The sequence below is a fragment of the Phoca vitulina genome, unplaced genomic scaffold (genome assembly GCF_004348235.1).
Source record: "Phoca vitulina isolate PV1807 unplaced genomic scaffold, GSC_HSeal_1.0 scaffold56, whole genome shotgun sequence".
Taxonomy (NCBI): domain Eukaryota; kingdom Metazoa; phylum Chordata; class Mammalia; order Carnivora; family Phocidae; genus Phoca; species Phoca vitulina.
In genome coordinates, this window is record NW_022589759.1 from 1,111,325 (window position 1) to 1,131,586 (window position 20,262).

The 20,262-nt window shown below is 55.0% G+C and overlaps 1 protein-coding gene across 1 annotated transcript in view; it reads right to left on the reverse strand.

The window, feature by feature from the left end:
* Nucleotides 1–20,262, reverse strand: part of ZC3H18 (zinc finger CCCH-type containing 18) — a 60,155-nt gene that overhangs the window by 3,440 nt on the left and 36,453 nt on the right. The window contains exons 10-15 of the mRNA XM_032389838.1: nt 5,670–5,861; nt 4,714–4,839; nt 2,914–3,018; nt 1,447–1,586; nt 1,073–1,136; nt 156–316 (exon numbers count right to left, since the gene is read on the reverse strand). Of these exons, the coding sequence (XP_032245729.1) occupies nt 156–316; nt 1,073–1,136; nt 1,447–1,586; nt 2,914–3,018; nt 4,714–4,839; nt 5,670–5,861 (788 nt within the window). The remainder of the gene's footprint in view (nt 1–155; nt 317–1,072; nt 1,137–1,446; nt 1,587–2,913; nt 3,019–4,713; nt 4,840–5,669; nt 5,862–20,262) is intronic.

The following is a 20,262-nucleotide window of genomic DNA, read 5'->3' on the forward strand; positions in this document are numbered from 1 at the left end:
GTGCTAGCAGCCAGGCCACGTGTCCGTGGGACGGAGCTGGGAGGTTCCTGCGCTTTCCTGTGTAACCAAGTGAAGCAGTGCACACACCCTCTTTCCACGAGGGGCCTGCCCACCTCTGCAGCCACAACGCCCAGGACACGAGGAGCCCCCTGTACCTTTCTCCTTCTTGGTCTGGGCTGGGGTGGGGGACCGCGAACTTGCTGAGGACACGGGGCTGGCCAGGTCTGCGTACATGTCGTCCGAGTCCACGCTGTGCACCGAGCTACTACTCGACGTGGCGCTGGACACCGAGGAGACGCTGCTCACGCTCAGGGACCTGGACACACACAAGCACGTCTGCACCCACGTGGCCCCGACGGCGAGATGGCCGGGGGCCAGAGGCACAGGGGGGCCAGCCGTGGGTGTCCACGCGCACCTTCCCCAGCCTCCAGTTTCGAGGAATGTATACCACCTAACCGGAAACTTCAGAGGATAAGGTGGGCGGTTTAAAGGGGCCCCACAGTGAAGGGACACCCCAGTCACGGAGTCGAGGGCCCTCGCACGAATGAGCAGCCAGCCTGTCTGCTGGGCAGGGACATACGACGAGTGACTAGCTGTGAGCGAGGCTGGTGATGACAGAGCTGAGGGCCCAGGCTGTGAGGCCTGAGAAAGGGCAGGGCTCTGCCCCGCGGCCACGCCAGAGCCCAGAGCAGAGGCGCCCTGGCCCCGCACGCGGCTCTGGGAAGCACGGGGACGGCGGCCGGCTCGCGGGGGCTGCTCCCACAGCCCGCGCCGTGAGGACGACGTGCCACCGAGTCCGAGTCCGGTCACTCTCCGAGAACTCCGCAAGGACCCGGGCAGAAAGGAAGGGCCCGGCTCCGTTTAAAGGCTGGGTCCTTAAACCTCTTTGAGGAAGACCTGGGCTGCCTAGAAACGCACGAGGGCGTCCGCTCCGGGATCTAAGGCCTGATCCGACAGCGTCTCCTCTTCCAGCAGCGTGACGGCGGCACTCGTCCCTACCGGACCGGCCGCCGCTGGGCGCCCCGAGCACGGCGGGCGGGGGGCGGGGGGCCGGGGGGGCGCCGACAATGACCTGGATCTGGAGCTGGAGCCGCTGTAGCTGCTGCCGCTGCCGCTGCCGCTGATGGTCCGCCTGCAACACAGACAAGGCCCGTGTCACCGGGCGGCTCGCGGGGCGCGCGGTCTCCCCTCGGGGCGAGAGGCCGTGTCCTCAGCGTCCCACGGCAGCACCGCCCCCTTCTAGGGGAGACCTCGGTGTCGACGGGCGCCTGCCGCCCGCACAACCACACCTTCCGTCCTTAGGTGCTCGCGCCTCCCATCGTGGTCGGGGGAAACCGAGGCTCGAGGACGTGATGTGACAGGACGGGGACCGAACAGGCCCCCAGCCTCAGCTGCTTCCCCCAGAAGCCCCCCCCCCCCAGCTTGAAGCCCGTTCGCTCACCTCCTGGGGGGGGGTCCTAGCTTGCCGCTCCCTCCTCCGGGCTTCCCGAGGGTCTCCTGGCTTGGCGGGCTCGGGGGCTGGAGCAGTGGTTTTGGGGGCCTGTGGTGGGGCTGGAGGTGGGACTGGCTTCTTCACGGACTTCTCTCTGTGACAGGAGACGGGGGGAGGGTCACACCGGCCGCACAGGCGGAGGACGGGTCCATCTGAAGAGCCCCCAAGAACCACAGAGCTGGCGCTGTGCTTCCTCAGGAACGTGCCCCCCCCACCCCCGCTCACGGGCCAACCTCTGAGGGCACCAGCACCACTCACATGTGGGACCCACGCTGCAGCACAGAGAACGGCCCCAAATTTTCTGTGCTGTCAGTGTCGGGAGAATACCCTGCCGAACATTCTGGTAGCACCGAACACTCATGGTTCAGGTGGAATCAGCAGGAAACAAAGTCTTGGGCAAAAGCAAGCTGCTCAGCACAGCGTCAGGGGCGAGTTAAGATCCGTGCAGACGAAAACGCCCGCACGACCTGCCTGCCACGTGGCTGGGGTGTCTGGATTGGGGTGGCCTCACACGTTCGCTAAGCCCGTCAAATGGCACAACTTAGCTGGCTGGGGTGCCAGGCATAAATTACGCCTCCACACTGCTCACTTTCCAGGAGGGGGAGACTCCGGGTGCCTGCAAACTCCCGAGGGCTGCTGGAAGGCTTGGATCAGGATGCAAATATGCAGCATGGAGCGTTTCAGCGCCGGCCACCCGGCGAGTGCCAGGCTATCGGCCGCTGAGTGAGCCACACGCGTGAGGACAAGTGACAAAGGAGGGTGGCGCTGGCGCCACACGGGCACGCAGGCCCGTCCGCCCACACGTGCCCCGGCCTCGCCCTGCAAGCCACAGGGCCAACTCCACCCACCGGCTGCCTTCCCGTGCGCCGCACTGCTCAGGAAGGGAGCCCACTTCCATTCTGGGGGAGCGTGGGCATGGCTGCAACCTGAGACACCGCACGCAGGGGTGTGACATCTGTCTGGTAAGTTCCAGATGTTTCTAACTTGTCACGTTAGTCACAACTGTTGACGAGGATCAATGGGAGCCACTCTAGGAACAGCAAATGTGAACGAGGCCAGTCTGGTGGGGCCCCCATTCTCTGCATGCCCTGGACACAGCCCAGGAAGCACGATGGGAACCACCTCCCTCCTGCCCCCTGGAAGAGAACAGCGGGGCCTGCTCCTGGCAGGGGAAGTGGTCTAACCCCAAGGAGCACGGCCATCACCATGGTCCATGCAGGGGTGCAGGCACGCTGACGTGCATGTGGCCTCGAAGTCCACATGTCAAGAAGCGAGAGGCTAAGTCTGTGCCCTGTGGTCCCCGAGCCTGATCCCCCAATACCTTTGCCCACCTGCCAAGGGTTCTCACTGGGACTTCTTCACAGATGCAACAGGAGAGAGAGAGAGAGAGAGCAGGAGAACCTGCCCCGTGGGGCACTTACCCTGCTTTCCCAGGAGGCAGAGCCGGCTCCCCCTTGGTTCTAACAGAAGGTCTGTGTGGGGAAGGCGTTGGAGACGGGGAGGGGGACGAGGAAAAGGACCGGGACCTAAGGAGAAAACACAGGCATGAGGAGGGCGCGCCACGGTGCCCCGGTCTGCACTTGAGCAAGCTAGGGACGTTGCCCGGACACAGAAAACGTCGCTGCACGTCTCTACTTAGCTGCCTCAGATTTAGAATGGGCTTCAGATAGTTCTTGGTCCTTTCCGAAAACACACTAGAGGGGAAAGGAGTAGCCAGGCTGATGGGTCCTGCAGAAAGCCTGGGGGCCGTGTGGTCAGGCTGGGAAGGGCATATGCTCTGCGTTGCTTAGAAGTCCAGCAAGGACACGGTGACACAGGACAGAGGGCCAAGCGAGAGAGCTGGGCACTGAGGCCTAGGGGGCTGGAAGGTGCGGGGTGGGCAGGGTGGCCGCGAGCAGCATGAGGTAGGGACTGGCCAAGCCCGGGGAGTGTCCCCGCTGAAGCAAACAGTGACGGGCTCCAGTTTCAGGTGTCAGCAGCATGGACAGAGAGCCCCAGAACGGGGGGGTGCGGGGAGCTGGCCAGGTAGTTCTGGAGGCCGGCCTAGCCAAGGTGACGACTCCACTGTCCCAGGATCCAGCACCACATGGCGCAGGAGGCAAGCCTCCGAAAGGCTCCCGGGCGGTCGTTTTCTCCCGACTTAGAAGCTGTCGTGGACAACTCCCCACACCAGGTAAACAAGGCGGGGCGCCTGCAGTCACACACACTGAGGTTTTAGAGACAGAGGGGCACGGAGGAAATGCCCGGCTCTTCCATCCTGACGCTCACTTCGCCTGGCTGGGGCTGCCCACCAGGGGAGATGGGCAGGGACACCCCCGCTAACTGCCAAGGGGCTAGAGCCAGACGGCGCAGCCCTGTGCCCCCGCCTGGTGTGCGCGAGGTCCTGGTCACCGACTGCGACGATGAGGTCTCTGGTCCAGTCCCCATCATGGCCTTCCCGGGGAGCTACAGCACCCTCTCTGTGTGTATGGAGACAATGGAGCTGGGGGGTACGGCCTGGAGGCCCCCACACGGGCAGTCCTCCACCTCCACCTTCCTCTGGCCTTGGACCTCTCCTAACTAAACCCTGAATGGGATGAAGGGGATGTGCCCACATGGGTGTCCCCTGCAGGCAGGGCATGTGGGTGCAGGTGCGGTGCATGCCACCTGAGCTGGCTGGAAAGTCAGAAGCAGCGGACGCAGAACCTGAACAGTCCTGTTAGTTGTATTAATCAACGACTCGGTTCCTACACAAATGACAACGAAGAATTCTCTAAAACCCCAGAGTTTGTCTATTTTCAGTGGGAAAAATACACGTATTGTTTGATCTTTCTAGAAACGTCCAACAGAACTTTCTGTGAAGATGCAAATGTCCTCTATCTGAGCACTCCAAACAGGGCCCACGCACACTTTAAAATTCTAACTGAAGGACACTGTGCATCACCACATGTGGCTAGTGGCCCAGCGGACAGTGCAGGACGTGGCAACAGTGGCCTTCTGATTTCAGCACACCCACGACACAGGTCGCGTCGCCGCTGCTTCTGAGCCACCTCCGGACACGTGCTCTGTGCACTGAGCCCTCGGCACCTGCAATTTGTTGCCTGGCGACGCAGCTGCCTCGACACACAGCGGGGGCTGTTCTGAGAGCAGCTGCGTGCCTGGAAGGACGCCGTCCAGGCCGACCAGACACGGTGCAGGTGCCCGGGCTGACCCGGGCCGCACCCGGCCGCGCCCACACTCACCTGGACCGGCTGCCTGAGAACGAGCTGTGTCTGGAGGACCGGCTGGAGTAGGAGCTGTAGGAGGAGGAGCGGGAGCGGGAGCGGGAGGACCCGGAGCCGGAGTACGAGGACGACCGAGACGATGACCTAGATAGTCCAAGCACAAGGTGGGAGAGGGGCCGGTCCTCCTCCGGCAGCCTGGCCGCTGCTGCCGACCTGCTACCCTCAGGCACAGACCCAGATGACATGGCCACACGTCCCCCCGTCCCCGTCTGTGCACACCCGCCCACCTCCCACTCCCACCTGCCCTTGGGACACCCCTGCGGGCACGCTGCAGTCCAGCGCCCTCCTGGCGGGACTCGGGTTCAGAAAGCAAGACGTGGGTACGGGTGTGCGCCCCACTGCCGGCGGACAGCTCCCAGGCCCTGGCCGGACAGCACACCTGCATTTCTCTCTCTGCCCGTCTGTGTAGGTAATGGAAGCCCTGGGTTGACGCTAACCTCCCCAGTCCTTGTCTAGCACGGCGGCCTCCCGCCAGCCTCCCTCCCACCACCCACCTCATCCCTGTTTGTTCAGACCTAGCGTACACACGAAGCCCAAATGCACAGGAGGAAGAGAGGGGCTGACTCCCTGACGGGGCTTATGCCGTCCTTCTGGCCTTCTGCCTCGTGGGGTCTCTCCCAGAGGGACTGGGCGAGCTCTCTCCCCTTGCTGGCCCCCTCGCCGGGTCTGTGCTCCATTTTGGGTTGCCAGCATCCTGGCTGAGGTCAACTGTTTATTTTGGGGGTGTGAGGCCTTACTGAGGTTCTAAACATCAGTTCTGCCTGCCGCTGACGCTCTAGCACCCCAGTTACTCAATAATTCTCTGCTGGACAAACAGATGCCTCTTTAGTCCCCCTGACTGTCCTCAGGCCAGGACGGCGCAGCCCTCCGGTGGCGTTTATGAACCAGTCTTTGTGACCGGCCAGCCTCCTTACCTGGAGGAATTGGAGGCAGAGGCCGATGAGGCTGATGTTTTCCGACGCCTTCGTGCCCGGCTAGGGGAGACAGACACCCCGAGTTTCTTCTTGGGAGACTTGGACCGGCGCCAAGGGTCCTTCCACTCGTCTGCTCGCTTCACCTGCGGCCCTGCAGCAGCAGCCTCCTTCTTTGGTGGCTCAGCTTGACGGCTAAAATCACAGAGGCGTTAGCCACTCTGGGACCGTCCTCTCCGACAGCAGTGCCGTCCGATGAAGGCAAACGAGAGGCAGGATGGCGGCATGAGCGCCTGCTTCAGGGGAAGCCTGACAAGGACCGGGTCGCCTACCGGGGCAGCAAGTCCTCCCTCGGCAGCAGGGCTCACTCCACAGACGGTCTCCACGCATTCATGTCCTTCCTGGAGGAACAGGTCTTTCTCCTTCACGGTAACTAACCACACCAGTACTTACTTTTTTGGGTGTAATGACTTACAGAATCCCCCACCATACTGCAAACTCTGGGAAGGACAAGGGTGGCCTTGTCCGACATGTCCTCTCTAGAGCCGGAACGCAGTGGGCACAAAACAAATACTTAGTTCAAGGGCAATAAAGTACTTGTTGCCCTCAACTTATGGTCAACTAATCTTCGACAAAGCAGGAAAGAACATCCGATGGAAAAAAGACAGTCTCTTCAACAAATGGTGTTGGGAAAATTGGGCAGCCACATGCAGAAGAAAGAAACTGGACCATTTTCTTACACCAACACACAAAAATAGACTCAAAATGGATGAAAGACCTAAATGTGAGACAGGAATCCATCAAAATCCTAGAGAACACAGGCAGCAACCTCTTCGACCTCAGCCGCAGCAACTTCTTGCAAGACACATCACCAAAGGCAAGGGAAACAAAGGCAAAAATGAACTATTGGGACTTCATCAAGATAAAAAGCTTTTGCACAGCAAAGGAAACAGTCCACAAAACCAAAAGATAACCAACAGAATGGAGCAGATATTTACAAATAACGTTACAGATAAAGGGCTAGTATCCAAAATCTGTAAAGAACTTCTCAAACTCAATACCCAAAGAACAAATAATTTAGTCAAAAAATGGGCAGAAGACATGAGCAGTCATTTCTCCAAAGAAAACATCCAAATGGCCAACAGACACATGAAAAAATGTTCAACATCATTAGCCCTCACAAAAATTCAAATCAAAACCACATTGAGGGCACCTGGGTGGCTCAGTCGTTAAGCGTCTGCCTTCGGCTCGGGTCATGGTCCCAGGGTCCTGGGATCGAGCCCCGCATCGGGCTCCCTGCTCGGCAGGAAGCCTGCTTCTCCCTCTCCCACTCCCCCTGCTTGTGTTCCCTCTCTCACTGTGTCTCTCTCTGTCAAATAAACAAAATCTTAAAAAGCAAAAAAAAAAAAAAAAAAAACCACAGTGAGATATCACTTCACACCTGTCAGAATGGCTAAAATCAACAAGTCAGGAAACAACAGGTGTTGGCGAGGATGCGGAGAAAGGGGAACCCTCCTACACTGTTGGTGGGAATGCAAGCTGGTGCAGCCACTCTGGAAAACAGTATGGAGGTTCCTCAAAAAGTTAAAACTAGAGCTACCCTACGACCCAACAATTGTACTACTGGTTATTTACCCCAAAGGATAGAAAAATACAGATTCGAGGGGACACATGCACCCCAATGTTTATAGCAGCATTATCAACAATAGCCAAAGTATGGAAAGAGCCCAGATGTCCATCAACAGATGAATGGATAAAGATGTGGTGTATATATATACAATGGAATTGTACTCAGCCATCAGAAAAGATGAAATCTTGCCATTTGCAACGACGTGGACGGAACCAGAGGGTGTTATGCCAAGTGAACTAAGTCAGAGAAAGACAATTATCATATGATTTCACTCACATGTGGAATTTAAGAAAAAAACATATGAACGTAAGGTAAGGGGGAGAAAAAGAGAATGAAGCATACCATAAGAGACTCCTAACTCTAGGAAACAAACTGAGGGTTGCTGGAGGGGAGGGGGGTGGGGGGATGGGGTGGCTGAGTGATGGACATTGGGGAGGGCACGTGAGGTAAGTAGCACTGGGTGTTGTATGGAAGTGACAGATCGTTAAATTCTACTCCTGAAACCAATATCGCATTGTGTGTTAACTAACTAGAATTTAAATAAAAATTTGAAAAAAAAAAGTACTTTTGTTTTCACGTGCATTAGAAATTTCGTGAATCATGAAACCCGAGCCTTCAACAGTTCCTTTGTTCTCTGACTTAGGTTTGAAGAGACTGGTTTGATTTATGCAGAGTACTGTGGTCAAAGCCCCAGAGAGAGGAGACGGTGGCCCAGAGAAGTCAGAGGCGCTCCGTGGGACAGCCACTAACGCAAGCGTCAGGACTGAGGGCTAGCGTGCCAGTGGGAGGGACTCTGCCAGGACTGAAGAGCCCTGTCCCTCAAGTCCCTGCGGGGCTGCACCAGTGTAACTGCAGGTGGAGAGAACGATCACCTAGGAGTGAATCGCGGCTACAGCTGAGGCGTGAAAGCCGCGCTCTACGGTGATGAGCAGACCACTGGCAGGAGAACCCAGGAGCCCTCCTTAACAGGGTAGGAGGCAGCCAGGCAGCTGAGTGCTCAATGGGGGAGCCCGTTCACCCTGTCCGGGAGCTCAGGGTGGAGACACAGTGGCAGCAGGGTGCCCTGTGCCCGCAGATACACCTTACAAACCCAAATATCCTCACTTAAAAAGGAGCCAAAGTGTAGGATCCCAGACAACTAGCAGTAATTTAACACAGACGTAGCTGCTGGTCCCATGATACATACATTTTTAATCAGTTACAAAGTTCATTGAAAAGTTTTGGAAAACACAGAAAGGTAAAACAAGGAAGTAAATAGAAATCCCATTATCTTGTTCTCCCGAGATAGCCAACATTTAGCACCGCTGCATTTCCTTTCCACCTGGATTCTATTTGCCGCGATGAACACTCAAGCGTGCACTCAACACCCACTGCAGTCACAGCTGCGACCTGCCTGGTGGCCGCATCTCCCCTGTGGCATCCGCCCCTGCAGGTGTGCTCTTCCTGGACCGTGTGAAAATCCACCCCCAGTGCTACCCGATCTCAACATTTCTACACTATTAGCTGTTTCTAACTTTAAAAGAAACCACAACACTAAAATTACTATATATACATCTTTTTAATTTTTTTTAAAGATTTTTATTTATTTGACAAGAGAGATAGAGAGAGAGCACAAGTAGGCAGAGAGGCAGGCAGAGGGAGAGGGAGAAGCAGACTCTCCACCGAGCAGGGAGCCCAACGCGGGGCTCGATCCCAGAACCCTGGGATCATTACCTGAGCAGAAGGCAGCCGCTTAACCGACTACGAGGTTTTCTAGACCTAAAATCCTAAGAGATGGAATCAGTGGGTCAAAGGAAATGAACACTTTATAGAGGTTCTCGTAAGCTGTCAAGCACTCTCCCCAAAATGAAAGCAATCTGCGCTCCACTGGCAGCCGGAGGGTACCCATTTCGCCTATCGACAATCCTGGGGTCCTGTGTCACCAGGGAAGCCACCAGATCAAGCCCCAACCGCGGCAACGGCACACACGGAACGGGCTCCTGGCGCCTCCGGGGGCAGCTGTGGCTGGAGGGCCGCCCCGGGCTGTGGCGCAACCCCCTTGTGGCCACTTTTCTAGGAAGCTCTTTATGTACGGAGGAACCCTTCCCTGCCCTGCGTCTGCCCCCGGCTAGCTGCTTTTGACTGCGTTTGGCGGCGGCGTCCGCCGCGCAGTCCTTCACTCTGAGCCGTATATGCTTGCGTTTTTCTTCTGGGTCATCTGGAGTTTCCTTCCTTTCTTTTTGTAAAGCCGCACTCGTCGGTGTGCCTGGGATCTGTGGCTGCAGCGCATGCGCAGCCAGGAGAGCGCGAGGTGGGGCACAGCACGGGGGGGGGGGGGGGGTTGTCCCAACGGGCCACCCCTGCGGCGCCCGGCGTGCGCTGGCCTGCGGGGGGCATCAGCAGCAGCGGCAGAGCCCGCACCACCTCCACCAGGCTTCCGGTGGGAACGGCGTGGAGCTGATAACGGCACCCTGCCGTTTACCCATGTCCGCTTTCATACGGGCCAGCAAAGGACAGGAGCTTTCTTCCTAAGAGGCCCTGCCTTCCCTGCTGTGGACTCTCCACCACCAGCACCTGAGCGTCTCGGTTGACACTGGGCTTCACCTTGGCCACCATCTACTTATATTCCATCATAATATACAAAAACCGTCACCTGTTGACATTTGCTGAACAACCAGCGAGTTCCAGCTTGTTACTTGCCAAAAATCCCACACCAGAAGCAATAACCAACATTTAAAAATGCCCTGAGCGGGGCGCCTGGGTGGCTCAGTGGGTGAATCGTCTGCCTTCGGCTCAGGTCATGATTCCTGGGTCCCGGGATCAAGCCCCACGCGTGGGGCTCCCTGCTCAGTGGGGAGCCTGCTTCTCCCTCTCCCTCTGCTGCTCCCCCTGCTCGTGATCTCTCTCTCTGTCAAATAAATAAATAAAATCTTAAAAAAAAAAAGACACTCTTAACTATAGCAACAAACTGAGGGTTGCTGGAGGGGAGGTGGGTGGGGGATGGGGTAACTGGGTGATGGGCATTAAGGAGGGCATGTGACGGAATGAGCACTGGGTGTTATACGCAGCTGATAAATTACTGAACACTACATCTGAAACTAATGATGTACTATATGGTGACTAACTGAATTTAAATAAAACATTTTAAAAATGCCCAAAGGACACATTAAATTGAAGCATAAAATCCCTGTTATGCCAGCTCTAAACCCCAAGAGTGATTGCCACATAAGCTCATAAGCGTGTCCTCCTGGAAAAGTAATCCCGGAAGGAAGTGAAACTCGTCAATTCCAGCCGGTCCCAGGCCAGCCCGGAGCTGCCGTCACCTTTCTACGGCCTGCGTTATTCTCCTCCTAAAAACGCTGGTGTGGGATTCTTCACCAGGTTTTCGTTAGTCATCAGAATGGCCCACTTCTGCCAGTCTGGAGCCCCTCTGACAAGGCAGCAGAGCAAATGGAAAGCAAGGGACAGACTCCTCATGTCACCGTTAACTGTACTGGGAGCTCCGGGTGCAGGTAGGGGGACAAAGGACAGCGCTGTCCCCATCACAGCACGGAAAAGAAATCCGCGGAGGCTGCAGAGAGGTGGCCAAAGCAGGCTGCTTCCATCTTTGAAAGTCAACGTTTCCCCCCCAGGGAGACTCCTTCACGCACTCTGGGGGTGACACTATGGGCTTCACGGTGAGTTGCCCTTTCACCACTGCCGGCATGGGGCCCAGAGGGGCCGCCAGCCCACGCACACCGAGCCACCAGCCAGTGCCACCTTCCCTCTCAAGGGCCGGTACCAGGCCTGGGAGTGACCCCGTGAAACAAGGGATCCCCCGAATTATGGCAAATGAGGGTCCTGATTTTAATTTGTATATAGATAGCGATTTTCATTTTTGACTTAATTTCTACAGTGACTCACTAGGACAAATGATCTGGCTTTTTTTATGGAAATGAGGTAGTTTCCTCTTAAAATGTATTTAAGCTCAAAAAGTAAAAATATCAAAAAATATAAATAGCGTACATGGGACCTGGATACAGGAAACCATGCAGCTGGTACAATAATGAAGTGGTTTAGGGAGCACACTGAGTGAGGGGTCCCTTCTGCAGACCACCAGACTCAAATGAGCTGAGCTGGGCCACATATTTGGGGACCCAAACCAGGGAGAAACAGTTTTAGACTTGGACACAAAACTGGAGAAAATGACTGAATGGACACCCAATAAAGAGCTCACGGGAAACCCCACTGGGAAATGTGCCCGGGACACTGGGGAGGGTGGGCGACAGCAGGATGAGGCGTGCCCCTGGACTCCCAAGCAGGTGGGCACGGGGGGCCAGGGGTGATGGCAGCCGCACGTTCACATGGTCTGTCCTTCTTCACTATTTTTTTCGTTCTTTACAAAGTTTTCCAAACTTTCCTACACCATCACGTTTTATATCTATTACAGAAAACCCCAAATGTCATTTAAAAAATGTTTCTCCTTCTGCAGAGATCTTCTGCTATGTTCACTAGCACACACGCGCAGGAATTTTACATACTTGACTTGGTCTGAAGAAGGAAGCAGCTCCGGGGCTCCGACCGGCGCTGCCGCGGTGCCAGGCGGCTTGTATGGCCGCTGATGCCAACCCTCAGCTGCCTCTCAGCCCCACACCAGCAGGGACAGGAGAGAAGTCGCTCTGCGCGGGTCAGTAAGTTGAACACAACCCAGTCCGTAAGGGAGCAGGGCCGGCGCGGCTGTGCTCTGAAACCCTGGGAGGCCGCACCCCTGCCCCGGAGCCTAGGACCTGGAGGCGGGGGGGCTGGCGTCACGCGGGTGCCCCCGGCCCATGGCTCTACCCCTGCTTTCGGGGAGACGCCAGGCCCTGCAGGCCGACAAACTGACAAACAATGCACCAAAACGACACGGAGCCCCACCCCCCCACCCCGCTGCGGGCAGGTTAGTGGCTGAACAGCCTGGAGATGCAGGGGAAGGCAAGGCTGCTGGCAAGGGAGGGCCGCCGTCTGGAGCTGTGGCGTCGGGCCGCATTCGCATGAAACCCTCTGACCAGGGACGGGAACAGGCCCCGCCCGTGGAGGAAGGGGCCTCTCCAGCGCAGGAGCACACCCCTATCACCCAGGCTCCGACCCCTGTTCAAGGCCTCGGGAGAGACTCTGGGAGCAAAGGTCAGTGCAAGGCCTGCCAAACACAAACGGCAGAACCAAACACAACAGAGGGGCCCGGACGATGCATGACACGCCTCGCATGTCACATCAGCGGACGGAGGCGTGAGGTGCCAGCGACGTAAGGTGCTTGGAAACTCCGAGCGGAGTGGCTGCCAAGTTTGAGGTCAAAGGTGAAACAAGAATGAAAACATAAAGGTGTTCTTCTAAAATCAAAAAGGCTGGCATCTAATAAAGATCCAGGAAAAGGGAATTAGAAGTGACTACACTTGGTTCACACTCACGTCACAGCACCTTTCACGGGAGAGTTTTTTATTTATTTATTTTTTTTTTAAGTTTTTTTTTTTATTTATTCATTCGAGATACAGAGATAGAGAGAGAGAGAGAGAATATGAGCAAGGGGAGAAGCAGAGGGAGAGGGAGAAGCAGGCCCCCTGTGGAGCAGGGAGCCCGATGCGGGGCTCGATCCCAGGACCCCGGGACCACGACCCGAGCCGAAGGCAGACGCTTAACCATCTGAGCCGCCCAGGTGCTCCTCACGGGAGAGTTTTGCTGCGACTATATTCTGGAAGCCTCTGTGGGGCCTTCGATGGAAGCCTGCGCTGTGATCACCTCCCCTAACCCTGGGCAGAAACCACCCATGGGGGTCCTTGCGGCTGGGGGCTGTCACACCCCTTGCCTGGACTTCTGGGTGGGCCCCCAAATGTACCCTGCTGGCTGCACCCCTTCCTGCCCAGCACGACGCCTGCCAGTGTGTGTGTGGGGGGGTACACCTGCCAGTGAAGACTCCGAGCACTGCCAAGGCATCCCTCCCTCTGGAACGCCCACCTTGCATGGGAATCCCACTTCTTCCCGGTCTCGGACTTTCATGAGTTATGACCCACCCCAGCGGGCTACAACCCCTCCAGCCTCCGCCAGGCTGTCTGCCCCTCTCTTAGGGACGCATACACAAGTTAAGATGTGTGAGAATTTAGATCTCCTGTTCATGGTTCTCAGCTTGGTGTCCCCACAGGCCCTCACGGAAGCCTGTGACACAGGCCAATGCATGCCCCCTCAGTGAGGCACGCAGCAGCGCCCCGGAACCCTGATAATTCCAGGGGCCGGTCACTGCCGTGGACAGTCCTCCCCGGGGCGGGGGGTGGGGGGGCAGAACAGACAGGCTTTCCCTAGTGAGCGGGCATGTGGCGACAGACCCATCACTTCCACCCTCCAGTTGTGAAAACATCCTTGAACTTAATGAGGAACATGTAAACCCGAGAGAAATGTGATTGCCAGCAGAGGGGACACGCACGCTCCCACCCATTTCCACTTTAATTTCTGGGTGAACAGAAAGAAAAAAAGTCTACTGTTTCAAGTGCTCGGCAAGCGGCATTCACACAGATGTTCTAACCGCTGCAAGGCCCCTGACGTTGCCTGAGGCTCCTCACGGCTCCTGCCCCCGCAGCCTCCCCTGTGAGGAACCAAAAGCTCCCACTGGGGCAGGTCGTGCTCCAAGAGGCTCAGCAGCAAGTCCTTCGACCTCAGAGCCGCCATCTGTGTCCACCTGTCTCTCTCCAACTCCCATCGCCACCAGAGGTCCAGGCTTAGATCTCAATACATAGGAGAATGCTATTATCTGCCTTTTTGTCTTTATCAGTTGGGCAACTTCTGGATCATTCAGTAGCTTAAAAATGCCCCGGGCACAATGACTTTCTCGGAGGCAGGCAGTTCAGCTGTGCCCAGGACAGATGAGAGGTCAGCACAGTGAACTAAGATTTATTACATCTCCAGGCGAGTGCCTTTTGCCCTAACAGAAGATCAGTGACTGTTTTAAAGCCCAGCCTAAGTGCCAGGGAACCAACGCTAAGCAATCTCCGAGCGCCTGGCTCATCAGGAAGCACGAAACGTCACGCAGCTGGGAGCAGAGTGGGAGGCCGGGGCGACCTGCCATCTCCCGGCCGCAGGAGAATGCCCACCTGCTTCCGTGGGGCCACGCACATCCTGCGAGGTTCCTGACAGCCATCCAGGTGTGGTCGTCGGACACACTCAGGGGCAGCAAAGGTGTGTGACACCACCACATTGGTCTAGGGCCGTGTGAGCGACAACTTGTAATGTTCAAATTCATGAACCCAACAAATTGCAGCACGTAAGCTGTGGGAGGCGTTGAGGAACCATGCTGCCGAGGCGAGGGGGACAGGAAGCTGGAGGGGAGAGGTGCGCTCAGGGAACCGGGAGGGGGAGTCACCAAAAGCAGAGAGAAACCCAATGTGTAGTTTTTGCCAAGAAGACAGCCGACCGGAGTGAGGTCGCCTTCTCTCTAGGACGGCAGAAGGCCACACAGCCTCGGATAGGTGACGGTGAGCCTGAGCTGGACAGAGACGCACAGGGCAGCGGTCCTAGCGCAGCTCACGTAGCTACAAATCCAGCTCCCTTGCCTTGGCACGTCCCAGCCTCTGAGGGCGAGTCCAGAGCCGTGGGCCCCTGTGAGGGGCTCAGGGTCCCCTGTGAAGAAGGCTGTGAGCGCCTGCCCACTGCCAAGCCCCCAGGGCCCCCGGCATGCCCCACACTGGATGCTGACAGGCTGCATGCAGGCCGCTGGGGTCCCAAGACAAGGAGCCCTCGCAAGAGCCGGTGGCCTTCAGGGAGTGCAAAGCAGCCGGGCCGGAACAGGGCTCCCTCGTGAGGATGGAGAAAAGCTCCCCGGGAGGTAAGGAGCCTGCCCTTTCAGCCCCAAGGGGGGCCAAACCTCACCCGTGCATCTGAACGTTGAGCGAGCAGCTTTTAAGACGACAGGCGGTCTGGGCAATCCCTCCAGGAAGAGCCCAATTACTATCTTTATCTAGGATGAAATTAATTTGCGTATGCCAAAGAACATCCTAATTACCCACCTCAGCTCCACCCGGTGCAGCACACCCACTGGCTTGGCGATAAAGATTAGGAGGTTTCACAAAAGGGATTTCCCTCTACTTACACAGATGCCTTCTACAGAGTTGCTTACGAGGTTCTGCTCAAGTCTAAAAGCAGCCCAGATACAGGAGCGGGCAAGGGCTCTCCAAAGGCCTAATTCCAGAGGGTAAACCTAAATGGAGAGAGACACGTCTCTCCACACAGCGACACTGCATCGAGCCTCTGAGCTCTAGAGGAAAGCTGGTCAGAAACCCCAGAGGGAGATGTCCCACAGAAGACCGCTCACCAAGCAGCTGCGTGAGAGCGGCCCAGTTCGGGCGGGGCGGGGGGAGAAGGGCAGGAGAGAGGGCTGATGTCGGGGGGCGGCTAAGACACAGGGAGCCCGGCACCCTGCTGGCACACAGCACCAGTCCTCGCCGCACCTCACCCCGCTGTGTCTGTCCCCCCCGGGGAATGGGCGGTCTGGGTTTCAAGAGCTCTTGCTGGTCGCAGACAAACCACACCGAGTTTATCATCACCGACTCCCACGTGTGCCCGCTGGACCCTGCAAGACGCATTCCCGGGCAGATTCGACCCCACTGCTGAGTCCCTCGTGCACTAGCTAAGACGAAAGCTTCCTACTCCGCTCTGAATGCAGTCATGGCTGTCTCCTACTTTAGGCGAGAAAAGTTCTTTGTATCCAGCTGTTGATGTAAAATTCCCAACCTGTCCTAGGTAAGTAAGTAAAGTCACCTAAAAAAGGGAGCTCACACAAACGTATTACTGCAGGGAAATTCAGCCACCTCCTGAAGTGGTCACGTCAGCTCCGGCTGCTCCAAGGAAAAGGAAACAGGAGGACCGTGCTGGAAATTCTGCTCCGGGGAAACCCTAGCCCTTCACGCCGGCAGCAGGGCTCCTGGGCTTCCAGCCAGGGGGGTACAGATGGGGTGCAAGACTCCCTGGCACCACTGAGACAGGCTGGATCCAGACCAAGTGACAGGGTGTGCCTGCCTCTGCCCACAGGAGCGTGAATGAGGGTCCAGGGAAGAAAAAGGAGGAAGATGTGAGCCTAGCAAAACGAAGCAGACACCAGTGGAGAGCAGGCCTGCCCAGTTTGGTGAGAAAGCTGCACCTCATTTCAGGAAGAATCCACTTGGGAGTCAAGCCTCCTGAACCCGCCCCGATGGCTCAGCAGTGTTCTCACTGACCCCGTCCCTCACCCGAAGGTCCACAGTTGTGCAAATGCAGGGTGTGGAGGCCGTTCTTCACACGGATCTGGCGCTTGGCGGCTAAGCCTATGAATGCTCCTGCCTTTCAAGCAGTCTTCGTGGGTTCACGTGGACACTCCTCTCTGGAGGGGTCAGGCAGCACTGGGCACGTCTGTCCCATGAGCTAGCAATAAGCACAGACGGACACAGCCACCTGTGCAGCTGTCCTCCCTCCAACAGGCTCTCTCCAAAAGCACACTCAGGTGTATAAAAATGTCCCTGAGCTGGAAATACAGACACTTGACTTGGAGCTACCTGGCTTCTTGGAAACAAGCAGGACATGTGAATAGGAGTGGGGGAAGGCGGTCTGTAGCCAGAGTAAGTATGAGTAAATATGCTCATAAGTCATCAAACCACTGGAGTGGACTGGCTGATGTGATTCGGGAATCCACAGAGTTACAGGGGCAGAGTGACATCCTAGACATCATCTGCCCATCTCTCCTGTGTCTCTCCTTCCAAAACCAGGCGTCTGGATATGCATGAAAACAGCTGTTTTAGGAATCTGGAAAGCAGAGTGAGTTAGTTCTGTCTGCAGAACTCAGTCTGCAATTTCATCAATCCTACAACATGTGCTACGACAGAAAAAGTAAAACTGGACGCTGCTACCAAATCCAAAACTCATTTACAGTACCATCAAGCGTCTGTGGGCTCCAGCTCTGGCCGGGCCCTGAGATGAGGCCTGATGCCGCGGGGCCTGCAGGGGACTGCACTACAGACGGCAGCAGGGGGTGACGCGTACGTGAACAGTAATGGGTGACAGCAGGGAGTGGTAAGAGCCATGAGGAACTATCGAGCAGGGTGGGAAGACAGGAGTGAGCGGGGAGGCCTCTTTGAGCAGCAAGATCTGAGCAAAGTCCTGGAGACAAGGAGGGCCAGCAGGGGCAGAGGACGGCTGGAGCGCAGGCTGGAGGAACGGCAAAGCAGGTGGTGTGAGCAGAGGGAGACGGGCCTCCTGTTCCAGCAATGCTCCCAGAGAGGCCACAGCCCCACCACCGAGTCCACACTGGAAACTGCGCATCTCAGGGAAAAGGGCTTCTATCAAAACGGGGCTTCAATGGACCAACAACAGGAAGATCAAAATCAAGCTCTGCCATTCAAATGAAGTTTTAAATTTCAAGACAGCGTAAAGAGTGATTGCTGCAACACACAGAGTCATCAAAGCAGTCTTTTAAAGAATTAACGGCTTCAGTACACCCAGAATATGTGATTCACTCTGAATATTCTTTAAAAACATTACTTTGCCCAGTGTTAGGAAAGGATGAAAAAAATATAGCAGATTTAGTGAGGACAATTTATTGTGATCTGGAGGATGAGAACCGTTAAAACTGGTGCTCACACAGACTAAGTGTCCTGCTGCTTTACTGTCAGAAACACAGTGGCACAAGAAAGGGGCTGGTCTCATCATACAGGAGAGCCTGGCTTCATCCACCAAAAAACTGTAACAATGAATTCAGGACAAAGGACACAACCGTCAACATAAAGAAAAAAAAATCTGTTGCATTGTTATACACTAACAACTTGAAAAAAACAACAAAGGGAACAATCTCATTAACAATTGCACAAAAATAATAACATACTGCGGGCCCCTGGGTGGCTTAGATGGTTAAGCTTCTGCCTTCCGCTCAGGTCCTGATCCTGGGGTCCTGGGATCGAGTCCCACACGGGGCTCCCTGCTCCGTGGGGAGTCTGCTTCTCCCTCTCCCTCTGTCCCTCCCCGTCCCTACTCATGCTCTGGTCTCTTGTTTTCAAATACATAAATAAAAATCTTAAAAAAATAGTAAAATACCTAGAAATAAATTGAGCCAAGGGGGTAAAAGAGCTATACGCTGAAAATTATAAGAAATTAATGAAAGAAACTGAAGACCACACAAATAAAGGGAAATATATCCCATGTTCACAGACTGGAAGAAATGATACTATAAAAATGTCCTTAGTACCCAAAGCCACCTACAGATTCAATGCAATCCCTATCAAAATTCCAATGATATTTTTCATCAGAAATAGAAACAACAATCATACAATTTATACGGACCCACAAAAGACCCCAAACAGCCACAGCAACCCTGAGCAAGAACAAAGCCGGATGCATCACAATTCCTGATTTCAAACTATATCACGAAGTTTTAGTTGTCAAAAGTGTATGGTATTGGCGTAAAAACGGACACAGATCAGGGCGCCTGGCTGGCTCGGTCAACAGAGCATAGGACTCTTGATCTCAGGGTCGTGAGTTCAAGCCCCATGTTGGGTGCAGAGATTACTTAAAAAAACCCGAAAAACAAAAAACCAAAACAGACACGGATCAACGGAACAGAACTGAAAGCCCAGAAATAAATCCACACATGTATGGTCAATCACAACAAAGAAGGCAAGAATATACAATGGGGAAAGGACAGTCTCTTCCATAAATGGTCTTGGGAACACTGGACAGACACATGCAGAAGAATGAAACTGGACCCCATCTCACACTGTGCACAAAAACTAACTCTAGGTGGATTAAAGTCTAGAAATGATGGAAGACCTGAAGCCATAAAGTTCCTAGAAGAAAACACAGGAACAAAGCTCCTTGACACGGGTCTCAGTAACAACTGTCTGATCAGGACACCAACAGTACAGGAAACAAGATCAAAAAGAAATAAGTGCCCATCACTGAACTCTACCCCTGAAACTGATAATACACTATATGTTAATTAATTTAATTTAAATACATAATATATATTTGGAAATGGAAAAATAAATTAATAAGCGGGACCGCATTCAACTAAAAAGCTTTTGCACAGAAGAAAATAATAATAAAATGAAAAGACAACCTACCGAATGAGAAAAAATATTTGCAAACCATCCATCTGATAAGGGATTAACATACAAAATACGTAAGAGATTCGTACAACTCAATTGCCAAAAACAATCCAATTTAAAAATGGGCAATTTCCTGACCAGACATTTTCCAAAAGAGGACATCCGGATGGCCAACAGGTACATGAAAAGATGCTTCAGGGCACCTGGGTGGCTCAGTTGGTTGAGCGGCTGCCTTCGGCTCAGGTCATGATCCCAGGGTCCTGGGATCGAGTCCCGCATCGGGCTCCCTGCTCTGCGGGGAGCCTGCTTCTCCCTCCCTCTCTGCCTACTTGTGTTCTCTCTCTCTCTGTCAAATAAATAAATAAATAAATCTTTAAAAAAAAAAAAGATGCTTCACCACCACTAATTATCAGGGATGTGCGGATCAAACCCACGAGGAGGTATCGCGTCCCACCTCTTACAATGGTTGTCATCCAAAGCTGAATTGGTAACAATGTCAGTGAGGGTGAGGAAAGGGAAGCTCAGGCACCATAACTACTATGTGACCCAGCAACCACTTCTGGGTGAGTATCTGAAGGAAATGAGAACAAGAGACGCCTGCACTCCGCTGCCCTCCTCAGCCTTCTTCTCAACGGGAGCACATGGGCAGGTGAACGGACGGAGAAAACGGGGGTGAGCCGCACGACGGACTATTACTCAGCCATAAAAAGGAGGACATCCTGCCATTTGTGAGGACCTGGACGGGCCCTGAGAAACAAGGCTAACTGAAGTAAGTCAGACAAAGAAAGACTCTCTATTCTCACTGTACATGCTCACTTCCATGTGGAATCTGAGCGGAACTCAGAGAGGCGGAGAGCAGAATGGTGGCGGCCAAGTGCCGGGGTGCCGGAAATGGGGAGCTGCTTGGCAGACGGTA